At 44.3% G+C, this 22086-nt stretch overlaps 1 protein-coding gene and 1 long non-coding RNA gene across 2 annotated transcripts; one reads left to right on the plus strand and one right to left on the minus strand.

Annotated features, from left to right (window-relative positions):
* Window positions 1-227: 227 nt before the first annotated feature.
* LOC128089698 (uncharacterized) lies at window positions 228-9096 on the minus strand. The gene is made up of 3 exons (XR_008210648.1): window positions 8987-9096; window positions 3648-3720; window positions 228-444 (listed from the first exon to the last, which is right to left on the minus strand). It is a non-coding gene; the product is annotated as an uncharacterized LOC128089698 (long non-coding RNA).
* A 2251-nt stretch (window positions 9097-11347) lies between these two features.
* Window positions 11348-13657, plus strand: LOC128089687 (uncharacterized). Its single transcript, XM_052701344.1, has 6 exons — window positions 11348-11651; window positions 11761-11846; window positions 12291-12382; window positions 12717-12825; window positions 13064-13160; window positions 13310-13657. The coding sequence occupies exons 1-6, from the start codon at window positions 11583-11585 to the stop codon at window positions 13655-13657; spliced, it is 801 nt and encodes a 266-aa protein (XP_052557304.1). The 5' UTR covers window positions 11348-11582.
* Window positions 13658-22086: the final 8429 nt, after the last annotated feature.

The raw sequence follows: 22086 nt of genomic DNA on the forward strand, positions 1-22086 counted from the left end.
TCACATCTAGCCCTCCACGGCAAGGCAGTAGCAGCTGGTGAGGAACTGAAGCAGAAGAGCTTTCCAAGAAAGGCTGCTATGTTTGTGTAGGTTGTGGTGGAAGCAGCAGTCAGAGACTTTCTACAAGATGCTTTTTACTGAGTCAATCAATTTAGGCTGAACTCTGAAAAACAAGATGCGATAAGCAAAAATGGACTCTCATTTTTTTTTAATTCCCCCTTTTGTGTGTGTGTGAGAGAGAGCGGTTGATATGGTACCTTTTCATAGCAGTACCTCCATTTCTTCATTTTAAAGTTTATACTATTTCATTCTCTGCTTTGCAGTGCAGAAACTCTTCACAATGGCTTTCCACCGTTCACAGGAACTTAACTGGCTGTGGCCTAATACTGCAGAACTGACTCTGCTGCACCAGAGCCTCTCATAAGACAGAATGAAGTAGTGATGCTGAAAAGAAACAAAAAGACAAAAACTAAGAAAAATAAATAAATAAACCTTACTTTATCTCACTAATGTCTTTCTAACAGAATCTCACTTTTAAATGGGGGTATTTTTTCAAATTTTTTTAATGGAGTTAATGCCATGGGCACAACACCTCATAACCCAAATGACTTCATGTGTCAGTGACATTAGTACAGATCTGATCTTCTGAATGATATTTACACACCTTAGGTGTTGGTTTTGGAGTATACGAATTTCTGATTTTATTTGTACAAAAACAACAAACAAAAAAACCCAACACCCTAGACTGAACCAAATGTTCATGCATCTATCATAGAATCATAGATTTACAGAATGGTTTAGGTTGGAAGGGACTCTGAAGATCATCCAGTTCCAACCTCCTGCCACAGACAGATTGCTGCCTGTCAGATCAGGCTGCCCAGGGTCCCATCCAACCTTGAACACTTTCAGGTATGTGGCATCCACAGCTTTTCTGGACAGCCTGTACCAGTGCCACACCAGCCTCTGAGTAAAAATTTCCTCCTCATATCTCACCTAAATCTCCTCTTTTTAGTTTAAAACCATTCTTCCTTGAGAATTTATTATAAGATAACCAGAGAAAGCCTGGTGAGATAAGCTGTGATGAGAAACGTATAAAGAAAGGAAAAAAACAAGTACTGAAAAGGGAATTCGGTAGAAACTGCTATTTCAATATTCCATATATATTAAACTTGTAGTGATGTAAACATTCTCCACAAGGACAATTGTAAAGCAAAACAAATTGGTAAAGAAATAAAGATGTCATCAAGATTTGGAAAATTAGTATTTGCATTGCTCCAAGTTTGCTCCTAAAAAAATGTTGTTACGACCCAGCACAGACAAGTCCTGACGCCTCTGGCTTTGAGACACTGTGCACACACTTTCTTAGTTAACTTTTAAAGAATCAGAACCTCTGGGATTTTCAGTCTTACTAAACAGAAAAGAGAGTAACAGTGGGGATTTTTACATACAAATTAAAGGTTCTTTGGGAAAACAGTCCTAACTATATTTACTTGGAAACTCTTCAGGACAAGCATTATATCATTCATTGTCTGCAGTTGTATCACAGCAGACAGTGGTCAGGGATCAGGTTTTTCAACCTGACTCCTCTGTAAACAGCACAGGAATATTCAGAGTCAATTGGACTATGGATAAAACAGCATTTCTTGCAGTGCTTCAAAAGATGATGTAATAGTCTCATAAATGACGCAGATCATTAGAATTGTCCATGAGCAGCCACATGGCGGAAATGAAGCAATTACAGCATTAGTAAAGGCACATCTCTTTAGCCACTGCCTCTCAATTACTCTGGTCTTATTCTCTCTGAAGGATGATAAATGCATATTTGACAAAAGAATGGAAATAAAAGTAGATCCTGTAAGCAGATGTGCAGATGAGCAAGTCACTATTTCAGAAACAGTCAACAGAGGTTGATTTCCCAGGCACACCTCAAACAATCATAATGCATAAGGGCTGGCTACAGCAAAGATCAGACAGCCGAATGCCATGAACCAGCCCAAGCTTTATAGAAAATGTGGCATTCAAGTGTGTCTGGCTTTCTTTATGCAAGAATTGCTTGAACATTTCTGTATCACATGTGACAGTAATTGGATGGAGCATTTGTAAGTGCTCCTTTTTCTGGTTCCGTGAAGGAGACATTTTGTTGGGTGAGCACCTCAGATGTTGTTGCAGGTAGAAGAAATTAGTCCTGCCACTGAATTCTCCAGTCTCAATGTTGGCAAGTCAGAAATGCACCATTCATGAATACAGACTAAGCAATAAAAAACTAAGAACATGGCTATACAAGCACCATCCTAATATTACAGAAGGTTGGGGAAAAAAAAGTTAATGTACTGTGGTTTACTAGAAGGTGAACATGGATGGGAGATCTTGTACACAAGAGTGGGAACTACTGTACACAGTTTACACAAATTTGCAAATTCAGTGCTGCAAGTCTAAATGCAGGGTTTCACTTACACTGTAATACAAGTAAACGATGTTCTTATAACGTGTACAGAAATGTTGGAGTTCCCAAAAGAAATTCTTTAAAAGCCTTGGAAAGCAATGTGATTTCCTCTCTTGAAGGACAATATTTTTCTAAGGACACTAAGGTTACGTTTCTACTTCTACACTGAACATATTTGGGAAAGTTTCAGGACATTTAGTTTGTCCAATAACGTACTGTTTCAACATTCAAAAACTCTCTTAACCTCCAAAAGGAAGTAGCCATACACAAATCACGTTTGCCAAATGGTCCCTCAAGCATATTCATACTTGAACCATGTGTAGCAATAACTTGGAAGACCTGTAATTGAAAAAAATAATAGCGGGGAAGACTTCATGAACATGCAAAGCTGTGTTGTTTCAGTATCTTGGAAGCTTCTCTGTGTTGTTCTTCTTATACACAGCTAACCTCATCATACTATGGCACTGTTCTCTGTATTAAGTTATAGTGGAAAAAATGGTTATCTTTGTTTCGAGTAGCACTTCTGAAGCTATAATGATAACTGATGAAATTTCCTTCACTGTTAAGTACAGGCATGTTAACTGGCATTTTTTATTCTGTACCTGTTCTGCTGTTTCTGTGCAGATAGGGTGAAATTTGTTCCACCACTCAGTCTCTTGATTGGAAGGTATAATAGTATAATAATCTAACAATCCTTACTCCCTATATTTGCAGCTTCCCCACTGTAGGCAAAATCCTTGGTGACTAACAGTCTTGAAATGACATAAACTAATCAATGCACACTGAACTATAAAATTGGCTGTTATAGTCTAACTCTTTATATGATTATAATGTAAGTGAAAGAGTTATTATCACAGCACATAGCATGAAACCAGCATTGGTTACATTCCTGTTTTTTTTTTCAGTACTTTTCAAGGCTTTTAATGCAGTTTTAGGAGCATTTGGGATTTTTTTCTGCAACTCCTATTTTTAATAAAATTTAAAAACTGCCACAGTTTGTTTTCCTGACAGCAGCAAGGCCTATCAATTTCTTTTCTATTTGATCTGTAACTCAATAATAAAAGTTGCATTGACAGCAGAATGGTTTCTACTGTAAGCTGGGATTACTAAGAAAAGAATTAAATTTTATGCATTCAAGGTCATTCAAAAATGAGAAAAAAAATACATAGGAGGGCAGAAAGCAAACCTATTGAGAGCAGACTACCTTAAGAAGGCTTGAAACTTGAACAAACATCCAATGAAAGTGGTAATGGGGAACTCCAACTGTAAAGGGACTTCTGGAAAAAAAAAAAAAAAAAGAGACGTTGACATAGGCATGGAAACATTATCTTTTAGAAGTTGATCTTTCATTATCATTATCTATAGGACAGCTTTAATGAATTTAGTGCATATTCCTGCATAGCGTTGAGATTTTCCTGCCTTTCATGATGGTTCAATCTTATATACTATCTGAAGATGACAGTAAACTTAGATCCAAACAAACATTTCCTCATACCTTAACTATTTTCACTATTTATAGCTGGATATTTACCCTTTGCTGAGTTTTGGGGAATAACAAAATCTTGAACTGATGCACAGTTATTGTAGTTTCTCAGCTGAGCAAAAGAGCACAAATTAAGACATATAACAGACACATACAGACTAAAAGGAAGGTTATGGAAAATCATCTTTAAGACTTCAGAAAAAAAAAAATCTCCTTGTTTAAATAATGCTGCAGGCATTTTTTCCCCTTTAATTACATGGCCCAGCAAAGAAAACCCGTGGTTTCCTGTTGGTAACATAAGAATAATCTGAAGGGCAAAACTGCCATGAAATCATGCCACACTTAAGGAGACCTACAATTTGTAGAGGGAGAGAGGTGAATTAAAAGCTGCAAGCAAATGTTTGAAACAATATTTTAAATAATGCATTGCATATAACTGAATATGTTAGTCATGATTTTCTTTCATATGTATCACCATAAAATTTGCAGCATGTGATGGTGTGCTTCCCTGCCACCTCTTTCAGTCTGGCTTTCCTTGTTAAAGCACTGTCTGCTGCACCCAAAGCCTTGCTCAGGTGGATAGCCATCACAGTACTGACACAAACTGAGAGCTGGAAGAACTGACTGACAGATGTCTTATTCAACAGCTGAGGGCCAACTGAGCATGCACCAGGAAATATGATCATGAGTCAATCATCTTACCACATAAATAGTGAGCAGCACAGGAGTCCTTGAAACAATTCTGCACAGCAGCTTGCTGCATAACAGCATCTCCCCTTGAGTAGGGATGTCTTGTGATGTTATGCCTGCTGCAGAGACCTTAATGTCAAGAGATTCCTTGCTGGTACAGATCCTATGTATGAGACTAATCATTTGTTAAGCTTTGAAAGCTTCACGAAGATTATATCTTAGGGACAGCATTTGCCAGCTTTCAGTCAACTGAGACTTGTCAGATTCTCAAGACTACTAAAAAATAACTAAGACATGTCTTGTAATGACATCAGCCAGCTCTTTCAGCATCCTGGGAAGAATCCCATCAAGCTCTACAGACTTATGGATACCCAGCTGGAGCAGCAAATCTCACACATGTTCAGTCTGGTCTAAAAGGTTATTATTACCATAGCCCCAGTTCTGTGGCTCTTGGCTTCTAGAGGCCCCAAGATCCATAATCAGTGCTGAAGACAGAGGTGAAGAAGGCACTGAATGTCTCTTTAACTGCACCCCTCTTTTTGAGATGGCCAATCTCATAGGGTAATGGACCAATGTTAGTTTTGATCCTGTGTTCATTGTTAGCATATTTGAAAAGCACTTTTTGTTGTCTCCCACAGAATTGGCCAGCTTCAACTCTAATTGAGCTTCAACCACATGACTTTTCTCCCTGTAATGGTAAATGGCATCTCTGTAGTCCTCCCATGTTACCATACCTCACTTCCAGTGGCCATACACTTTGTTCTATCACCTAAGCTCTAGAAGATCCCTCCTTAGTCACATCAGCTTTCTGCCTTGCCTGCATGCCTTTCTACTTTTTGGAATTGCCTCTTCCTGTACCCTTAAGAGGCGGTGCTTAAAAAGTGACCGGCACTGATGGACTCCAATGCTTTCAGAAACAGTTTCCCAAGAGACATTGCTATTTCCTTGAGCAACCTGGTCTGCCTTCTCAATACTCAGAGTTAAAGTTTTGCTGACATTTTGCTTCCTATCACCAAAGATTTTAAACTGAGCTGCTTCACAGCTCCTAAGGCCAAGATGGTTGCTAATCACCACCTGCCTCACAAGACCCTCTGTGTATACAAACAATAAACCTAGGATGACATCTTTCTCAATTGGCTACCTGAATAAGCATACCAAACAGTTATCATCAACATATTTTAGGAATTTCCTGGAATTGTTTGTGTATGGTGAAGCATTCAAGGATAATTGTTTTAAGAAGGATCATTAAAAATATTAATGTCTTTTTCATTTTATTCACACCATGCTACCTGAAACTCCTATAACACTGAAGATTATGAGAGAACGTTGGCATCTATCAGTGGAAAAGAATATCCTGGAGCTACAAATTATTTATCTGTTCCTGTTTTGCTTTTTCTTCTCTTTTAACAGCTGCAGTTTAAGTCAATATTAGGCAGTGTTGCATAAAACTATACAATTAACCCATCAGAATAAAGAGCATGGGAGGAATTCTGCAGCATTTATGCATAGAACTCTATTGTGTTGAATTAGTACTGAGACTATTTTCCTTCAAATTGCTGACTGTTGCTGATTGGTTCCAAAAAACAGAGACAGCTCACGGAGATGAACTGAAATAAAGTAGCATCATGCAGCAATAACCTATTTGACTAAGTGCTTGTTAACCTGCAAGATCCTAATTTTCATTAACATTACTTTATCATTTTCAGTGATTCTAAGGAATAGTTTGAATTTAGTTTCTCAGAGGAAGCGACTTTATCCTAGAATAAACAAACTCCTCACTTAATGGATTTCCAGTTCAGGCATGGTTATTGTTATATTAACTGAAATTCCTTCTGGTCATTATGTGAAATGTTCAGATTATAACAGGATTTTCATTTAGAGAGAAGAAAAGTAAACGTACCTAAAAACCTTGCAACAACAAGCAAGTATTTTCAGTAACCAGTCTTTAGGTCATGCTTAGAATCCTCCTTCATTTTTATAGTACTGCTGAATAATGATACCCTCACCTCCGTCAGTACTGAGGTAACACACTCAGTTCTGGACAGAATTTTTATTGCTGTTCAAATATTCATTTCCCATCCCTTCCCTTTCCTCTTCCCCCCCTTGTCCTTCCTTCTCTTCTGTCCTTTACCCTTTCCTTCTCTTTCCTTTCTTCTCTACTTGCTCCCTCCAACCTGCTTCTTGTATTCTGTGTTCTCGAGGTAATGACAATCTCACATCTTTGACCTTGAGAATTAAATCCTTACAATATAAGCAAAGTAAAAAATATCTTTCCTTCTAGATATTAATTCGTTTTAATGAAGCTAATATCTATTAAGAGAACAAAAAATAACAATGGGAATAAATTATTCATCTGATAAAAACAGCTAGCTGCTTTTACACTTTTTCTTGTGTCAATATTTTCTATCTTAATCCTTTCTTACCTTCCTTCTACTTTACCTTCTTCATACAGAGTCCTAGTTTAACAGCAGAGTAAAAGTTTCACAGGACAACGTATGTCCCAGATGGAGTCAGGTCCTCAGGTGCCTATTATCATCCCTCTAATAGTAACTTCAGTAATGGTTCTTCATAGGCAATATAATTACACCTTTTCCAAAGTGTTCTGCAGCTCAAAGAGAAAAAAAACAAACCAAGCCTTATATTTTTCTCCCACACTAAGATTTGCTTACTTACAGGAACAAAAAGCTGGATGGCTTAAGGAATAGTGAATTCAGTGACTGTAACTGCTAGAAGCTAGAGGCTTGTTCAGTTGCAAATGGAAGGCACGTATTATATGAAAGCTCCCACAATTTTTGCTGATGCTGATGAACAAAATCAAAGCATAAGACACAGAAATTAAAATGTAGTAATAGAAGAAATAATATATCAAAGATTAGGAATCAATTCTTACTATCTGTTGTTCACTTCTTTCATTTGCCAGTGTACCATAAACTGTTTTCAAATGTATTTAGAAATTGACTCTTGTGAGGCTTTCACAGAAAGCGTTAGCAAAAATATCTGCTTTGTGAAAGTAATAATTTGGCTGCAGATTACAGTGGTTTCACTCAAGTGACTTGTCTTATTTTAACACCAGGGTGCTTTAGTTTGCCTGCTTAAAGTGAGGTCTTAAACAACAAGGTATCTCCACATAGGTAGACTTTGTGGCTGTCCCCGGTAGACTGCTTAGGCATCACACGAAATTTTTTGTTCAATTATTTCACAAAGCTGCCACTTGAAATCTACCAACAGGTGTAATCTGAATGAGCAGATGTAAAATCACAGAAGAAAATATTTTATACAGTCAAAGCACATAGGCGTGTGGGTTTTGGAGGATACTAGTGATGTGCCATGGGTCAGAGGCAAATCAAATTACAAGCAGTTACAGAGCAGCAAGGTAAAAGTTAGGCTCAGCAGGGAATCTGAGAGGTGGTATATGAAGGAAAGCAGAAAATCAGCAAGTGTTTCAGACTTGAAAGTGCATTTGTAACATAAACAGAGATTAAGTCCATGTGTGAGGCAGTAACAATGTGAGTGCATGTTGTTAGCACCGGCAGCAAATGTTTTTCTTACATATCTTTGGAAAATTAGATATTCACAAATGTCATTGATGAAGATGTTGAAGAACACTGGTCCCAAGACCGACCTCTGAGGGGCATTGCTTGTGACTGGCCTCCACCCTGATACAGAACCACTGATCACAACTGGCTGTGGCCAGCCAAACAATTCTTTACCCATTGAACAGTTCATCCTTCAAATCCATACCTCAGAAGGAGGCTACCTAGCCTTTGGCAACCTCTCCTGCACAGGTGGACTTTCACCAACATCCAGGTCCAGAGCTTCATACCTGTTATGTAAGGGCACCTGGGAAGGCAGACAGGCTGAGGGGCAGCCTGCTTGTTGCTCCCAAGAGGGACTTGTTTCCATCCCTCGCTATCTTTGAGGTCGCCCCTTCCCACCTGACTGTGAGACAGCAGACGACCCCCTCTGCTTGAGGAGCTTCTCACCCACGCCCTTCCTGTAGAGATGGCAAAGTGCAACCCCACAAATCGATCCCCTTCCCACAAACCCGGATGCTCCTCAGCCTTTCTACTTCCTCCTTTAGCTGTAGCACTAGGCTGAGCAGATCATCCACCTGCTCACACTACAAACAGCTGGTTTGTACATCCCGGCTGCCCTCCTGCAGCAGTGACGGAGTCAGGCATTCTCTGCAGCCTGAGACCTGAAATGTGGCACGGACATTCGCGCTTTCAAACTGAGTTTCCACGTCTCTTTTAACAGCAGCTCGCAGACTTGTGGTGACCATGGTTGCACCTCAATGCATCCAGAGAGCAACGACCCTTTAATTGACTTGTTAAGTGCTAAGTCCTCCTTTATATGGCAACGTGCCCTACCTGCTTGCTGATCCGTTCGGAGTTCGCCCTGAAAATCACTCACTTCAGAGAGATGACAACCCTCCCCCCTGTCTAGTCGCGCCAATCAGTGACATTTCTCCTTATCTGAACAGCCAACGTGATTCACAGCCCGACTCCGCCTCCCCGTCCCTGAGGCTTTTTCTAGGAAGAGCGCGTGAATGCCGAGCAGTTGCCCTGGCAATGCCCACTTCACGTCCGCCGCTCTCTCGCGAGAGCTGCCGTACTGCTCCGGCGCCCGGGGTTCCGCGAATGAAGGAATCGATCGATACCTCCCTGTACCTCGCGGGCAGTCGCTGCCCAGTTTTGGCCGGGGAGTCTCCTAAGTGGCTAATTTCAGAGGTCAAGCAGTCACCCCTGAATGACTTTAAAAACCGTTTGGCTCTGTTGCTCACAGACACAGAATCACAGAATCACAGAATCACAGAATCACAGAATCACAGAATTGTAGGGGTTGGAAGGGACCTCCAGAGATCATCGAGTCCAACCCCCTTGCCAAAGCAGGTTCCCTACAGCAGGTCGCACAGGTAGGCATCCAGGCAGGTCTGGAACATCTCCAGAGAAGGAGACTCCACCACCTCCTTGGGGTCCCTGTCGATTTAGTGCAGGGCTGTCAGAATTAGGGTAGTATGGTTAGATTGTGGTTGGACTTCATCTTGAAGGTCTTTTCCAACCTGAGCATTTTTGTGATTCTAATAGACTGCAGTGATTGTTCTGTTTACGGCCAACAGATAGTGTTTTAATCACAGACAGAATCCCTAGCAGCTGCTAACAAAGTTCATCAAGTTACACCACAGGAAAATCATGTCGTTTGCTCCAAAAGTAACACCTCCTATTTATTTCCATGCAGACAACAGATGCGAAGAGCAGAAGGACACTATGCAGGGCGGAAGCGTCAGCGCAGCACCTTCGGGGCCTCGCTGGGCTCCCCCGCCCATGCTGGGCCAAGATGTGGGGGGCCTGTGAGGTGAGCGGGTCCCCACAGCCCTTTGTGAGACGTCAGCTCGTCACAATGGGGCTCAGCTCTTAGTCCCTCTCCCCAGCGTCCCCCGGCCACATTTCCCAGCGAGGCCTGGGAGGTGCCAGGGCTGTTCTTGCCAGTGCTGCTCTGCTCTGCTGGAGCTGCTCTGACGGCAGGAGAAGGCCAGGGGAACCTGTGAGAGAGTGTGGGACGCTGCTTGCCAGGGGACAAGGAGCAGGAGCAAGGGAGTGAGCACCGCTTCTCCAACTGCTGCACAGCATGGCGACTGAGGTGCTTTCTTACGTGCTCTTCAATCCCTTGGATCCCAAGGAGCTTACCTTACTGAGGGACCTCACCACTGCAGGTAAGGCTTGGGGGCCCTTGGAGCAACGCTGCGGTAGCAAAGATGGAGGGGAGATGAGGTGTGGAAAGCTGGGGCGGGCAGCTGGAGGAAGGTCACCAGGAGGGGCCTGGTGTCTGCAAGGAGAGCCCTGCCGGCTGGTGCCTGCTGGCTCAGGGATTGCTTTGGCAGCCCAGACGCGCTGCTGGTGCCAGGACCCCCTTCCCCAAAGCGCATCCCTTCCCTCTCCAGACCGGCCCCGGGCGCACTGTGCGCTTCCCGCTGCTGGGCACGGTCAAGAGCTGTGCTGGAAGCTGCAGCAGCACGAGTGCTCGTTGAGGGCAAGGAGAGCTTGGTCGCACCCTGCTCTCTCCTCCGTTGGGGGAAAGGGTTTCAGAATGGTTGGGCGTTGCCAACTCTGAGCGTGACGGGTCTTTCTTTTGCTTTCCAGAAATCTGCAGAGTGTGGGATGCCACATCCGAGTACATTCGGAAAGAGCTGATGGAGAAGAGGGTGAGCCTTACGTCCTGCTCATGGCCCAGCTTGCCCCTTTGTGCCTGAGCGGCAGGCAGGCCACACAACACCATGCCCAGGGCCAGCAGGGCACCCAGCACCTTTCCCACCTCTGCCCAGCACTGCCATGTCTCCCTCTTCTTGTTTGATGTTTCAGGCGGTGGATATTGGAATTGGCAGCTTTGCAGTTGTGCCAGCTCATGCTGCCGCCGGGGAGGATGGGGTTCTGGATGTGGACAGACCCATTTTCCAGCTGAACAAGCACATCCAGAAGTTTTACAAGCTCAAGAAGCCTAAGACCAAAATTCCTTGTAAGAAGAATTTTGCTTTGCTTTACTCCACTGCACAGCCCCAGCATTTCCCTGTGACATGGCAAGAACAAAGTTTCTTGCAACCTGGAGAGTGCTGGGGGAGGGTGCACACGGAGCGTCCCAGCACCCTGGCCCTCCCCCGGGCACCAGCCCGATCTGCCCAGCTCTCTCCAGCTCATAGCTGCACGCTGGGAGCTGGTGGCAAAGCTTACCTGCCTTTCCTGCAGGGAGTGAGTGACGTGGTTGGTGTGTGTTTGTTTTGCAGTCGAGATATTCGAGCGCCCGTTGAACTTCCAGGAGATTGCTGAAAGCATTTGCTTCCGTGTGCCCATCGTAGAGCAGTGCATCTATGAGACCCTGCTCTTCTTTGCTGAGGCCCTCCGAGGAAAGAAGGAAGTTGACTTCTTCTTCAAAACACTTGGCATTCTTTCTCTGAGAGGGCAGGAGGTCATCATGAACTTCTTTGATGACTGCGTACTGCAGGTGGATGCAACGGGCAACATGCTGCCCGTTCTTCTTGGGGTGAGCTTGCACGCCTCCGGGGCTCCCTGCAGCACTCCCAAGGTTTGTCACTCTTGGGAGCAACAGACGTGTCTGTGGCCTCTGCTCACTTGTGTCTATCCCGATGCAGGACTCTGAGATGATGAATATGATTGCGTTTAGTGGCAAAAACTACTTTACTCGATCCAGTGAGGACGGCTGTGTCATACTGCCAAGGTGAGCACAACCACTCCTGCAGCAGCCAGCCGGCCAAGGGAGCAGCTGCCCAGCTCATGCTTTGTGGCAGCTTCTTGCTGAGGCCTCTCTCCTGGCAAGGTTGTTAGGCAGGAGCAGCCCTTCTCTGGGAAAGCTCCATTCAGCCCATGGCTCGGTCCACCCAGACAGTGCAGTCCAATGGCCAGTGCGTGGGCCATAGGCCCTGAGTGAGAGAGGTGGGAGGAGGGTGTGGGGACAGCGAGGAGTCCCCCTGTTCAGGGCTGGCACAAAGGCGACAGAAGCTCAGGGGCAGAAGTTGCTGGAGACTGGAGAGCCCCTCAGTTCCCACAGAGAGTCCTTGGGGCTCGGCACTGGTTCCCAACGAGCCATGCCAGCAGGTTCTCTATGTCCTGCACTGAGGAAGCTTGGTGCCCTTTTATCCCACTGGTGTCTTCTTGTTTCCAGAATTCAAGTTGAGGGCTCAACGACATGCCAAGATACAGTTTTCATGAAGCCCCGAAGACAGTCACAGCCATGGAACGAGGGTGCCCGCAGAGGTATGTGAATGTGTCTGAACTGGATGAGGAAACCTCTTCCCTGCTGGGGAATTCACCCCCGGCCTGTAAGCTCCAGCAAGCCCTGGAATTTCTGAGCACCTCCCTGTGTGTCCCTGCTATTGGGAAAGGGGAGAGAGAGAGCAGGACGGGCTCAGGAGGAATGCAGATCTGGGCTTAGTCCAGTGACCAACAGGGGCAAAGAGCCCCTGGAATAGTGGCTCTGTTCATGAGGTGGCAATGAGTGTGGGTGAGCGGGACCAAGCAGCTCTGCCACTGCTGTTTACATGCACAGTCACAAAGATGATGTGATGTTCTCTTGCTTCCCCACGTGCAGTGAGCGTGTATGATCCGGTGATGCTGGCTCGGCAAAGGGCATCAAAAGTTGTGGTGTTAGAGAAAAGACGCAAGGAGCAGGAGAAGAAACAGCAAAGGGTTAAATTCAGGTGAGCCTCCTGGAGAAGTGCAGAGGCAGGCGGTGGGGGACACACCACGCTCTGGTTTGTTGTGTCAGGGAGGTGTTTCCCTCAGCCGTGGTGCCCTTGCCAAAAGGCCCTGGAAATGGCAAAGTGACCACAGCACAGTCGCTTGTGCTGCTGGAGCAGAGTTGTGGGCTGGGAGCCCCGTGGTGAGAAACTGCTTCAGCCTGTGCTTCCGCCAGCTCAGCCGGCTGTCTCTCTTTAGGTTCCTGCCACAACTTGAAGAGACATATGCTGAAGTGCTACAAAAGGCTGCACATCAGGCAAAGCCCGCTGCCAGCACCCAGCAGACCTCCAGAATGGTACGCCAGATACATTGATCTGCTACCCTTGAATCCCCCTGAGGCCCCAGAGGAGGGCAGGCATGGCAGCAGCAGCTGCCCTCCCAGGGGTCCCTGCCCAAGCCCCAGGAGGCTGACGCTGCCGATGGTTGTGTTTCCCTGACCTGCAGGCAGCGCGCTTGAAGCACGCTCAGACTGAGGCGAGACGGCTCCAGGTGCTGATGGCCTCCAAGCGCAAGGAGGTCGAAGCTGACATCCAGAGCGAATATGAGCAGTACACACAGAGGCTGAGCACGGAGAGGAGCCAGGTACAGTGCGCACTGACCGCCCTCAGGGAAAGGGCATTTCCCCCTGCTCCTCGGGAGGGGAGCAGCTCAAGGCTCCTGGACAAGGCAGCGTGGCTGTGGCCACCTGGCAAGGAAGCATCTTCTGTCTGCCCGCTGCCCTGCAAGTTGCCGTGCAGCCAAGAGCACAGGGCAAAGGCAGCAGCTGGCTGGGCACAGGCACGTGAAGACTAAACCAGGCCTGTGTGAGGCACCTGCCTCAGCTGAGGCAGTGGGGCCCTCTCACCCGCCTCGGGCAGAGAAGCCGGTGCCAGCCCTTGGCTTCAGGGAGTGAGGGCACAGTCTGTTTTGCAGACAGAGAGACCTCTGCTCTTCAGTGCCATTTCCTGCACGACCAAATCATGAGGGGCAGCCCCAGCTGTTCCTTAGGACAACTGTTCCTTAGGACAATCTCTTTTGCCTTTGCAGAACCCTTTCCACCGCCTGCTGGAGGGTGACCCTCGTCCTGCCTACATTGTGAGACGGGACTATGACCAGCAGCTGGGAGAGAGGCTGAAGGGGAAGGACAGGTGCCAAAGCCCTGCAGGGCAGACAGCACCAGAGGGGTGGCAGAACAAGCCCCAGCTCCCGCGGACATCACGGGAACAGTAAGTGCGTGCCGGCTCCTGCAGAGGCCCGGGGGCAGCGTCAGGAGGCCCTGAGCCCCAGACCTGTTGTCCGGGCTTCCCTGGGCTGCGGGGCTGGGCCTCCTCCTGCCCGCCTTTCCCCCGGCTGGTGGGCGCTCTCGGTGCAGATGGGCCTGGGCACGAGGGCCCCTGGGCATCACACGGAGCAGGGTGTGTCCTGGGCAGCACATCCCCAGACTACAGGCCCCAGAGAAGCCCTGCAGCATTTCTGTCCCTCCCTCCCCAGCCCAGAGCCTGACGTCTTTCTTCTTGGTTCCTACAGGAAAGGAGAGAAGACCAGGCTCTTGGACCGCCGTGGGAAGGCCCAGGGCCTGTGAGGCGGCTTCCAGCTGCCGTGGCCGTAGCCATCACGGCCTACACCAAAACGCTGCTTCAGGCGCCAGCAACACCCAGGCGCACTCAGGCAGAAGCTCCCACCGCTGCACACTGCCATCTTGTAGGGGAGAGCTGGGGGAGAGCTGTCAGCAGCGGGACACCTTTCCAAAAATAATGTAACATCTTCCAGCAAATAAAGACAAATTAACATCTTCCTTACATGTGATTAACATGTAAAATTAACATGTTTGTCTTACATGATTGCTTTGCGCGCGCAAATTGCATTGCTTCAGCAGTTGCTTCAGAGTCTCATCAAAGCGGCATTCTTCCTAGGGAAGGTTGTTATTCCCAGATAAGCGGGACATCTGAAGCCTAAAAGCAGAGTCACAACATTCCATGGGCTGTGGGACTTGCACTGAACTCTGCTAGGCTTGATAATGGTGGCCCTGTAAAACAAGTGATCACTAGAAACTAGTCAGCTGACAATGTTTTGTTAAAATGTTCTGGACCTGACCTTCTCAGCACACAAACTTTTGGCTGGATAGCACCTCCCAGTGGAACCCCACGGCCACCAAACAGCCCCTGCAAGAACCCCATATTGTCACTTATTCATGAAAAGTATGAGATTTTAATACTTGTAGTTCTCAAAAGCAGGTGGGCCCTTTCTGGAAATTCTGTGAACATTCACACGAGTTGAATACACATAATCTGTATGCTTTAGTTCCTGGATATGCATAAATCCCCCATGCATCCGGCGCTGTTAAGAAAAGCACCTATTCTCAAGCTGTATCATCCTGATCCCAAGGCACAGCTCTCACATAGCTCCCTTTACTCATATGTGAGGTTTTGCTTCCCATGGAAAACCTACATCTTGGCCCTAGTGGGCCCTAACTGCTGGGGAGAACTCTGTAGGCATTAGGAGCTGTTCAGAAATCTCAGTCTGCAATCAATATTTTATTGTATTTGAAGATGAAAACTGAATGCTAGATATTCTGTAGCGTAGAAAGGGAAATAGAGAACATATACATATGTTCTATATATGTATGTACTGTATGTACATATGAAGTGGAAAAATCTAAGTCAAAGTAAAGGCAGCTTGGAAGACTGAAAACCTAAATGTTTTTGGTTTGTTGTTTTGGTTTTGGTTTTGGTTTTGGTTTTGGTTTTTTTCCTTTCCTATGCTCATTCACTGATTAAATCTCTCTGAAAACTTCCATTTTTCTCAGAGCTTCTCTTGGGCACTGTTATGCATTATTATGAGTGGTATGTTAGAAAGAATGAGAATTGCTACCGACAGTGACAGCAGCATCACTCAGTAGCATAGCTGTAACTCCACCATATGCAGAGACCTCTTTCTCTCACCCAGTGCACTGAGACCCAATATTTTCATTTGGAACAGCAGACAGAGCTCACATCTTCAAAAGGAAAAAAAAAGAAAAAGAGAGGGTAAGGCAATAGTTTGGAGCAGCTCAGTGAGAGCTCAGTGTGAAAACCTTCACTGAGTGAGGCAGGCAGACATTGGAGGAGGCATTTGATTGCCTTGAGGTCTGGTGCACCACACCTATGAAGAAAGATTGAGGGAGCTGGCCCTTGTTCAGCCTGAAGAGAAGGCTTGAAGAAGACAGCATTACAGCCTACTAGTACTTAAAGGGAGATTATCAACAGGAGGGAGGCCAACTTTTTACATGATCTATAGTGATAGGACAAGGCAGAATGGCTTTAACCTAATAGAGGGAGACTTAGATTAGACTTTAGGAGGAAATTCTCTATTCAAGGAGCAGTGAGGCCCTGGCACAGCTTCCCAGCAAGCTGTGGGTGCTCCATCCCTGGAAATGCTCCAGGTCAGGTTGGAAGGGGCCCCAGGCAGCCTCATCTGGGGGGTTGCAGTCAGCCTATGGTAGGAGGTTGGGACTGAGTGGGTTTTGAGGTCCCTTCCATCCCAAAATATTCTGTGATTCTACAACACTTTCATTAGCCATGGACTCTGCAATGAATGCACACTGGAGATCCAATTCCCAAACCTATTTTTCATCATTGCCAGCCAGAGATTCACCATTATGTTTGAAGTCAGAACTTAACAATTCAGAAACAAGGATTCAATAGCCTGTTGCATAAAAAGAAGATTAAATGCTTTTCCTTGCTATAAGAAATATTGTTTTCATTTGTGATTGTCAGTAGGAAAACTTAAGAGGTTATACTCTTCAATGATTTAAACTATGTAAACACATTGACTCCTGTGAAATTGCACTTAGTGTAAATGCCAGATGTATATTTTAAGCTGATTTTAGCTCACATTAGAGTGATCCAGCAGGAAACCACCTGCAGTTTGCATTAATGTCCCTGGCCCTCTCTAAGCTGATTTAGCAATTCACATATATAATTTGCATGCACTTGGAGAAAAAAAAAGTTTGCTTAATGATGTATACAAGCACACAAACAAAGGAATAGCTACAAAATAAATGGCCTGTGTAAGACTTAAAACCTTGCAAAGAGTCAAAACATGATGGATACTGTGATCGCAGCATGATATCAGCTAAGTGCAATGAGCGTAGAGCACATACAATGCATCATTAGAAATTCAAGTCAGTGCATGCAGGGTAATTTTCCCATTTACACTGCACCTAATGCATCTGTAGAGGGTAATTAAATACATATGTAGGGCTTACTGGGTTTTTGCTTTTTACTTATTTTTATATTTTATCAGCAAGTTCATTGCTGCTTTAGGGAGGATCAATCAAGGAGAGTTTTAGCTGATGGGTGTTGTCGACAGTGTTGCACTGATTGATTTTATTTTTGGTCTTACAGCTCTATAATGTATTTCAAGGTGTTTCATTTATGTTTCTATGCATTTGATCTTGTTAGTGATTTAGCTGAGGAATGGGAGTATCAGGTTACTGAAGTTCAGTATTAGCACATCTTTCTGCCAATCTGTGGGAACAAAACAAAACAACATAACAAAAGAAAAGGAGGAATGGTAGCTCACTGCAAGGTATACTTTGAAAGAAGAAAACAGAGCTAATATGTGGCTAGTTTGTTATTTCTTAATATTTTGGAATTGCCATCCAATAAACATTCAGCCTAAAGTCAGTGCTCCATAGGCTGGTGCCATTTATCAGGGAAAGCTTTTGTGTGCTTCGTAAGTGCTGGCAGAATTATACTATGTGTAAAGGTGTAAGCTACAAGAAAAGTGATAATGTGAAATGCTACTATATTTTGATTTACAATTCCTTTATGTTCCATTATACAGTCATCCATGTATGATGAGAAAAACTGGCGAACAACTGAGTATGCTAGTACTGTAGAATACATTCAGTAAATTTTAAGAAAAGGCTTAATTAAAATTCAGTGATAATCTGTGTTTAAATGGAATTTATTCTTTCAAAGAAGCTATATTTTAAATTGTCAACTTCAAGACGATGTTCAAATAGTACTGAGATAAATATATTTTACTACCAGCAAAAGCTGTGTATCATATATATTTATACCTTCACTCATCTTCCCTTGGCTGCTTCCCTAATAGGTAATTGACAAATAATGAAGGTTTATGCTGGGCTATTTGATATTATTTTCTTACTATTCTTTAAGTGAGACACTAGACTAAGATTTCTGCACGCATATGAGTCATCTACAGCTTTATTGAGGCCTACTGAAAGAAAAGCAGTGAGAGTTCTGTTAAAGTTATTTGTTAATCAGTATTGACTACATGTTGACTTCTTTTTTTTAAAGATTTTGCCTTCTCTCCCTCTACTTGCTTCTTGTTTTGTTTGTGAAAAGAAGTATATATTTTTGCCAAGTTCTTTAGAAAATTAAAGCTGCACACCTGCCCTCTATCCTACTCAGGTTAGCTTCACATCAGTTTTCCTGATTCTTTAAGGCTTCTTTTTTTGTGTGTGTGCGTGTCATTAACTGGCAAATTGCTACCAGTGTAAAAGTTGCCATAAAGCACACTTAAGATAAAGCTCACTGTAGTCTGTCTCTAGGTTGACTGGTTGCTTACAAATGCAGCCTTTAGTCTTTCTTGTTCAACAGAAAAGCACCTTAAATGTAAAATAAAGGATGTGAGAAAGCAAGGAGAGGACTTGTCTTTCTGATTGCAGCCACGACCAGCACCACTGGTAGAGCACTGATGAGAGGGAAATCTGTGCTCACTATGGTGGAGACTACAATAAGAAAGGAAAGAAGAAAACATGAATTTCTTAGATAAAATACAGAAAAGACAGTAAGTTAGACCTTGGCAATGAGAATCACAGTGTTTCCTTGTTCTTCAAAAACTAAAGGATTTTCTCTCCAGAATTTTACCTGAAGCAAGGATTAAATTTTAAGTATTTTATCTTCTTTCAAAGCGAAAGTCCTGAAATGCAGAAATATTTATTATGTGATTTGAGACTCATGGGAATGGCAGTAGTTTAGAAAAGAAAATAAATCATCTTAAATGTTCTGACATAAATAACCAAGAGTTATTATTCTCTTCTAATAGAGAAAAAACTAACTTAAAAGTATATTTCAAAAACATATTTCTTGGGGAAAACCTTTCAGCTGAGTAATTGCCACAGTTCTATGTTCATTTTCAAGTCAGATCTGCACTTTAATTAAGCTCACCAGCTCATAAGCACTCCAGATATTTCCTTTCATTAACGCACTTGAATTTTAAGGGTAGGACACTACAACCTCTACTCAACTAATGAGTGCATATCTATGTGAACAATTACATTGTCTTCAGATGACTGTCACAAAAAGACCTGTGGAAAGAAGTGATGGACAGGCAATCTATATAAGTGAAGAGAATCATAGAATGATTTTGGTTGGAAGGAACATCAAATACCATTCAGTTTCATCCCCTCCCTGCCTTGGGCAGGGAAACCTCCTGCTAGACCAGGTTGCCCTGTGCCCCATCCAAGCCGACCTGGAATACCTCCTCAACTTTAGTGGGCAGCTTTTTCCAGTGCCCCACCAGCCTCTGCGGAATTTCCTTCTTATACCTAATCTAATCTATTGGTTTCAGTTTAAAGCCCTTATGCCCAGTCCTGCCAGTACAATCCGAGGTAAAGCTTCCTTCTCCAGCTTTTCTGTAGGCTCAGTTATGTACTGAAGTTCACAATGTGGTCTCCCCACACCCCTCTCTTCTGCAGACTGAAAAAACTCACTCCAATAGCCTTTTCTTCTCAGAAACGTACTCCAACCTTCTGTTCATCTTCTTGCCCATCCTCTTCACCTGCTCCGATAGTTCCACATCTTTCTTGTGTTGGCCCCAGTAATGGATGGTGTACTCCAAATGGACCCTCACGAGGGCAGAGTGGAGGGGAACAATCACTTCTCCTGAACTGTCAGAAACACTTCTTTCGATACATAGATTATATCACATTGTTTTCTTCTTACTTTGGTACATAAGGGCAGGTAGTTCAGTTGATTCATAGTGATAGCAGCAAAGGTATATAAAAATCCTGGAGTGAATTACAGTCAAAACCTTTTTTCCTCATCTCAGGTCTTAAGGCATCCCTGTGACAACAAGAAGGGCTCCTCCTTCAGCTGTCTTCTATTTAACATCTTTATTAACAATCTTGATGAGGAGGTTGAGTGCACTCTCAGTAAGTCTGCAGATGATACCAAGTTGGGAGGGAGTGTTGATCTGCCTGAGGGGAGAAAGGCACTACAGAGGGACCTGGATGGACTGGATTGATGGGCCAAGGTTAACTGTATGAGTTTCAGTAGGGTCAAGTGTAAGGTCCTGCATTTTGGTCACAACTACCCCAGGCAACCCTACAGGCTTGGGGAGGAGTGACTGGAAAGCTGCCGGATGGAAAGGAAAGGAACCTTGGTGGACTGATGGACAGCCAGCTGAATATGAGCCAGCAGTGTGCCCAGGTGGCCAAGAAGGCCAGTGGCATCCTGGTTTGTATCAGGAATGGTGTGAACAGGACTATGGAAGTCATTCTGCCCATGTACTCAGCATTGGTGAGGCCTCGCCTCGAGTACTGTGTTCAGTTTTGAGCACCTCAGTACAGAAAGGACACTGAGGTGCTGCAGCAGATCAAAGGAAGGGCAAGAAGGCTTGTGAAAGACTTGGAAAATATGCCTTGCAAGGAGAGACTGAAGGAACTGGGGTTGTTTAGTCTGGGGAAGAGAAGGCTGAGGGGAGACCTTATTGCTCTCTTCCAATACATGAACGTTAGTTGCAGTGAGAGTGGGGTTGGTCTCTTCTCACTGATGACAGGTGGCATAATGAGGGAAAATGGCCTCAAGTTGTGCCTGGTGAGGTTTAGATTGGATATCAGGAAAAACTTTACAGAAAGGGTGTTAAGCACTGGAATAGGCTCCCCAGGTAGGTGGTTGAGTTATCATCCCTGAATGTGTTTAGAAACTGTTTGTTTGGATGTGGTGCTCAGGGACATGATTTAGCAGAGGGTTGTTAGAGTTAGGGTAGTATGGTTAGGTTGTGGATGGATTTGATGATCTTGAAGGTCTTTTCTAACCTGAGCAGTTCTATGATTCTATAATTCTATCAGAGACATTTTTTCATCAAAGTGATATTTGCAAAGAGATGCATGTGATAACAAAGATTTTGTGGAATGTTTGTCTAGCCATAAAAGGGTAACCTACTTCTGTCCAACAGTCTCACAAAAAAACTTAAACAGCCATAGTGCTCTGATTGACAGCACTTAGAACTGTGTGAAAAGCAGCTAGTGCTGTGTGAAAGATTGGAAACTTATCAAGCTGTTGGAAATAACTTAGAAGAGCAGTCAGGTTCTCTCCTGTACAATAATCAACATAGTGAGTAGGGATGTAGATTAAAATACAGATGTAGATAAAGATACACTTCCCAATGATGAATCACAGAATCACAGAACTGTAGGGGTTGAAAGGGGCCTCCAGAGACCATTGAGTCCAACCCCCCTGCCAAAGCAGGTTCCCTACAGCAGGTCCCACAGGTAGGCAATCCAGGCAGGTCTGGAACATCTCCAGAGAAGGAGAATCACGCCTGGGAAGATCAGTCATTAATGCAGAGGAGAGACTGGGACTCAGCAGCTCTGGTTCTGCTGTTGTTTTCACCACCACTTGCCTTATAACTTCCAAGTTTCGCTTCGATTTTATGTCCTTCTGCTCCAACTTCATCCCAGCTATCTCTTCCACAGCAGCCTTGTGGAGCCCATATGCTTGTATTGATTCTGGATGAAGTCAGCCAAAAAAAAAGGCTTGCAAATACAATGCTTCTGTACATGAATATACTGTTCACTTGAACATTTTTTTCTTCTAGAAAGGTTGATGCTAGCATTTTTCTTTTTTGGAGAGACAAGATAACCAATCCCAAAACCTCTGCTCTGATGGAATTCCTTTCAAGCAGAGGATAACCTGTCTGGTAAGCAGGAAAACTTTCCAAATGTGCATGGCATGCTTCTAACAGAAAGCAGGCAACATCAGAACCACATTTCTGAAACCCTTTTTCCCACAGGAAAAGTGGACAGAAAATGTATTACACTTTCCAGTGCCACGCTGTCAAATTTTCAGGAAAAAAAAAGGCTCTTCAGTCACTCGGACAGAACTAACACCCTGCAGCAGTAAAGGCAACTCTGCTCTTATTTTTGTTTTGCCACAAAGCAGTGTTATTCTGTTAAAATGTGTGATTGTAGACAGTGATGTGTTCAGCTTAAACAGACTGTTCACATA

This window comes from Tympanuchus pallidicinctus, unplaced genomic scaffold, assembly GCF_026119805.1.
Source record: "Tympanuchus pallidicinctus isolate F22 unplaced genomic scaffold, pur_lepc_1.0 scaffold4, whole genome shotgun sequence".
Lineage (NCBI taxonomy): Eukaryota > Metazoa > Chordata > Aves > Galliformes > Phasianidae > Tympanuchus > Tympanuchus pallidicinctus.

Bases quoted from the DNA above. Each gene is read 5' to 3' on its own strand.
- LOC128089687 (XM_052701344.1), top strand. From the start codon at position 11,583: ATGAACTTCTTTGATGACTGCGTACTGCAGGTGGATGCAACGGGCAAC. The intron at 11,652-11,760 runs GTGAGCTTGCAC...ATCCCGATGCAG, and splicing joins TGCTGCCCGTTCTTCTTGGG to GACTCTGAGATGATGAATAT. The intron at 12,826-13,063 runs GTGAGCCTCCTG...GTCTCTCTTTAG, and splicing joins CAGCAAAGGGTTAAATTCAG to GTTCCTGCCACAACTTGAAG.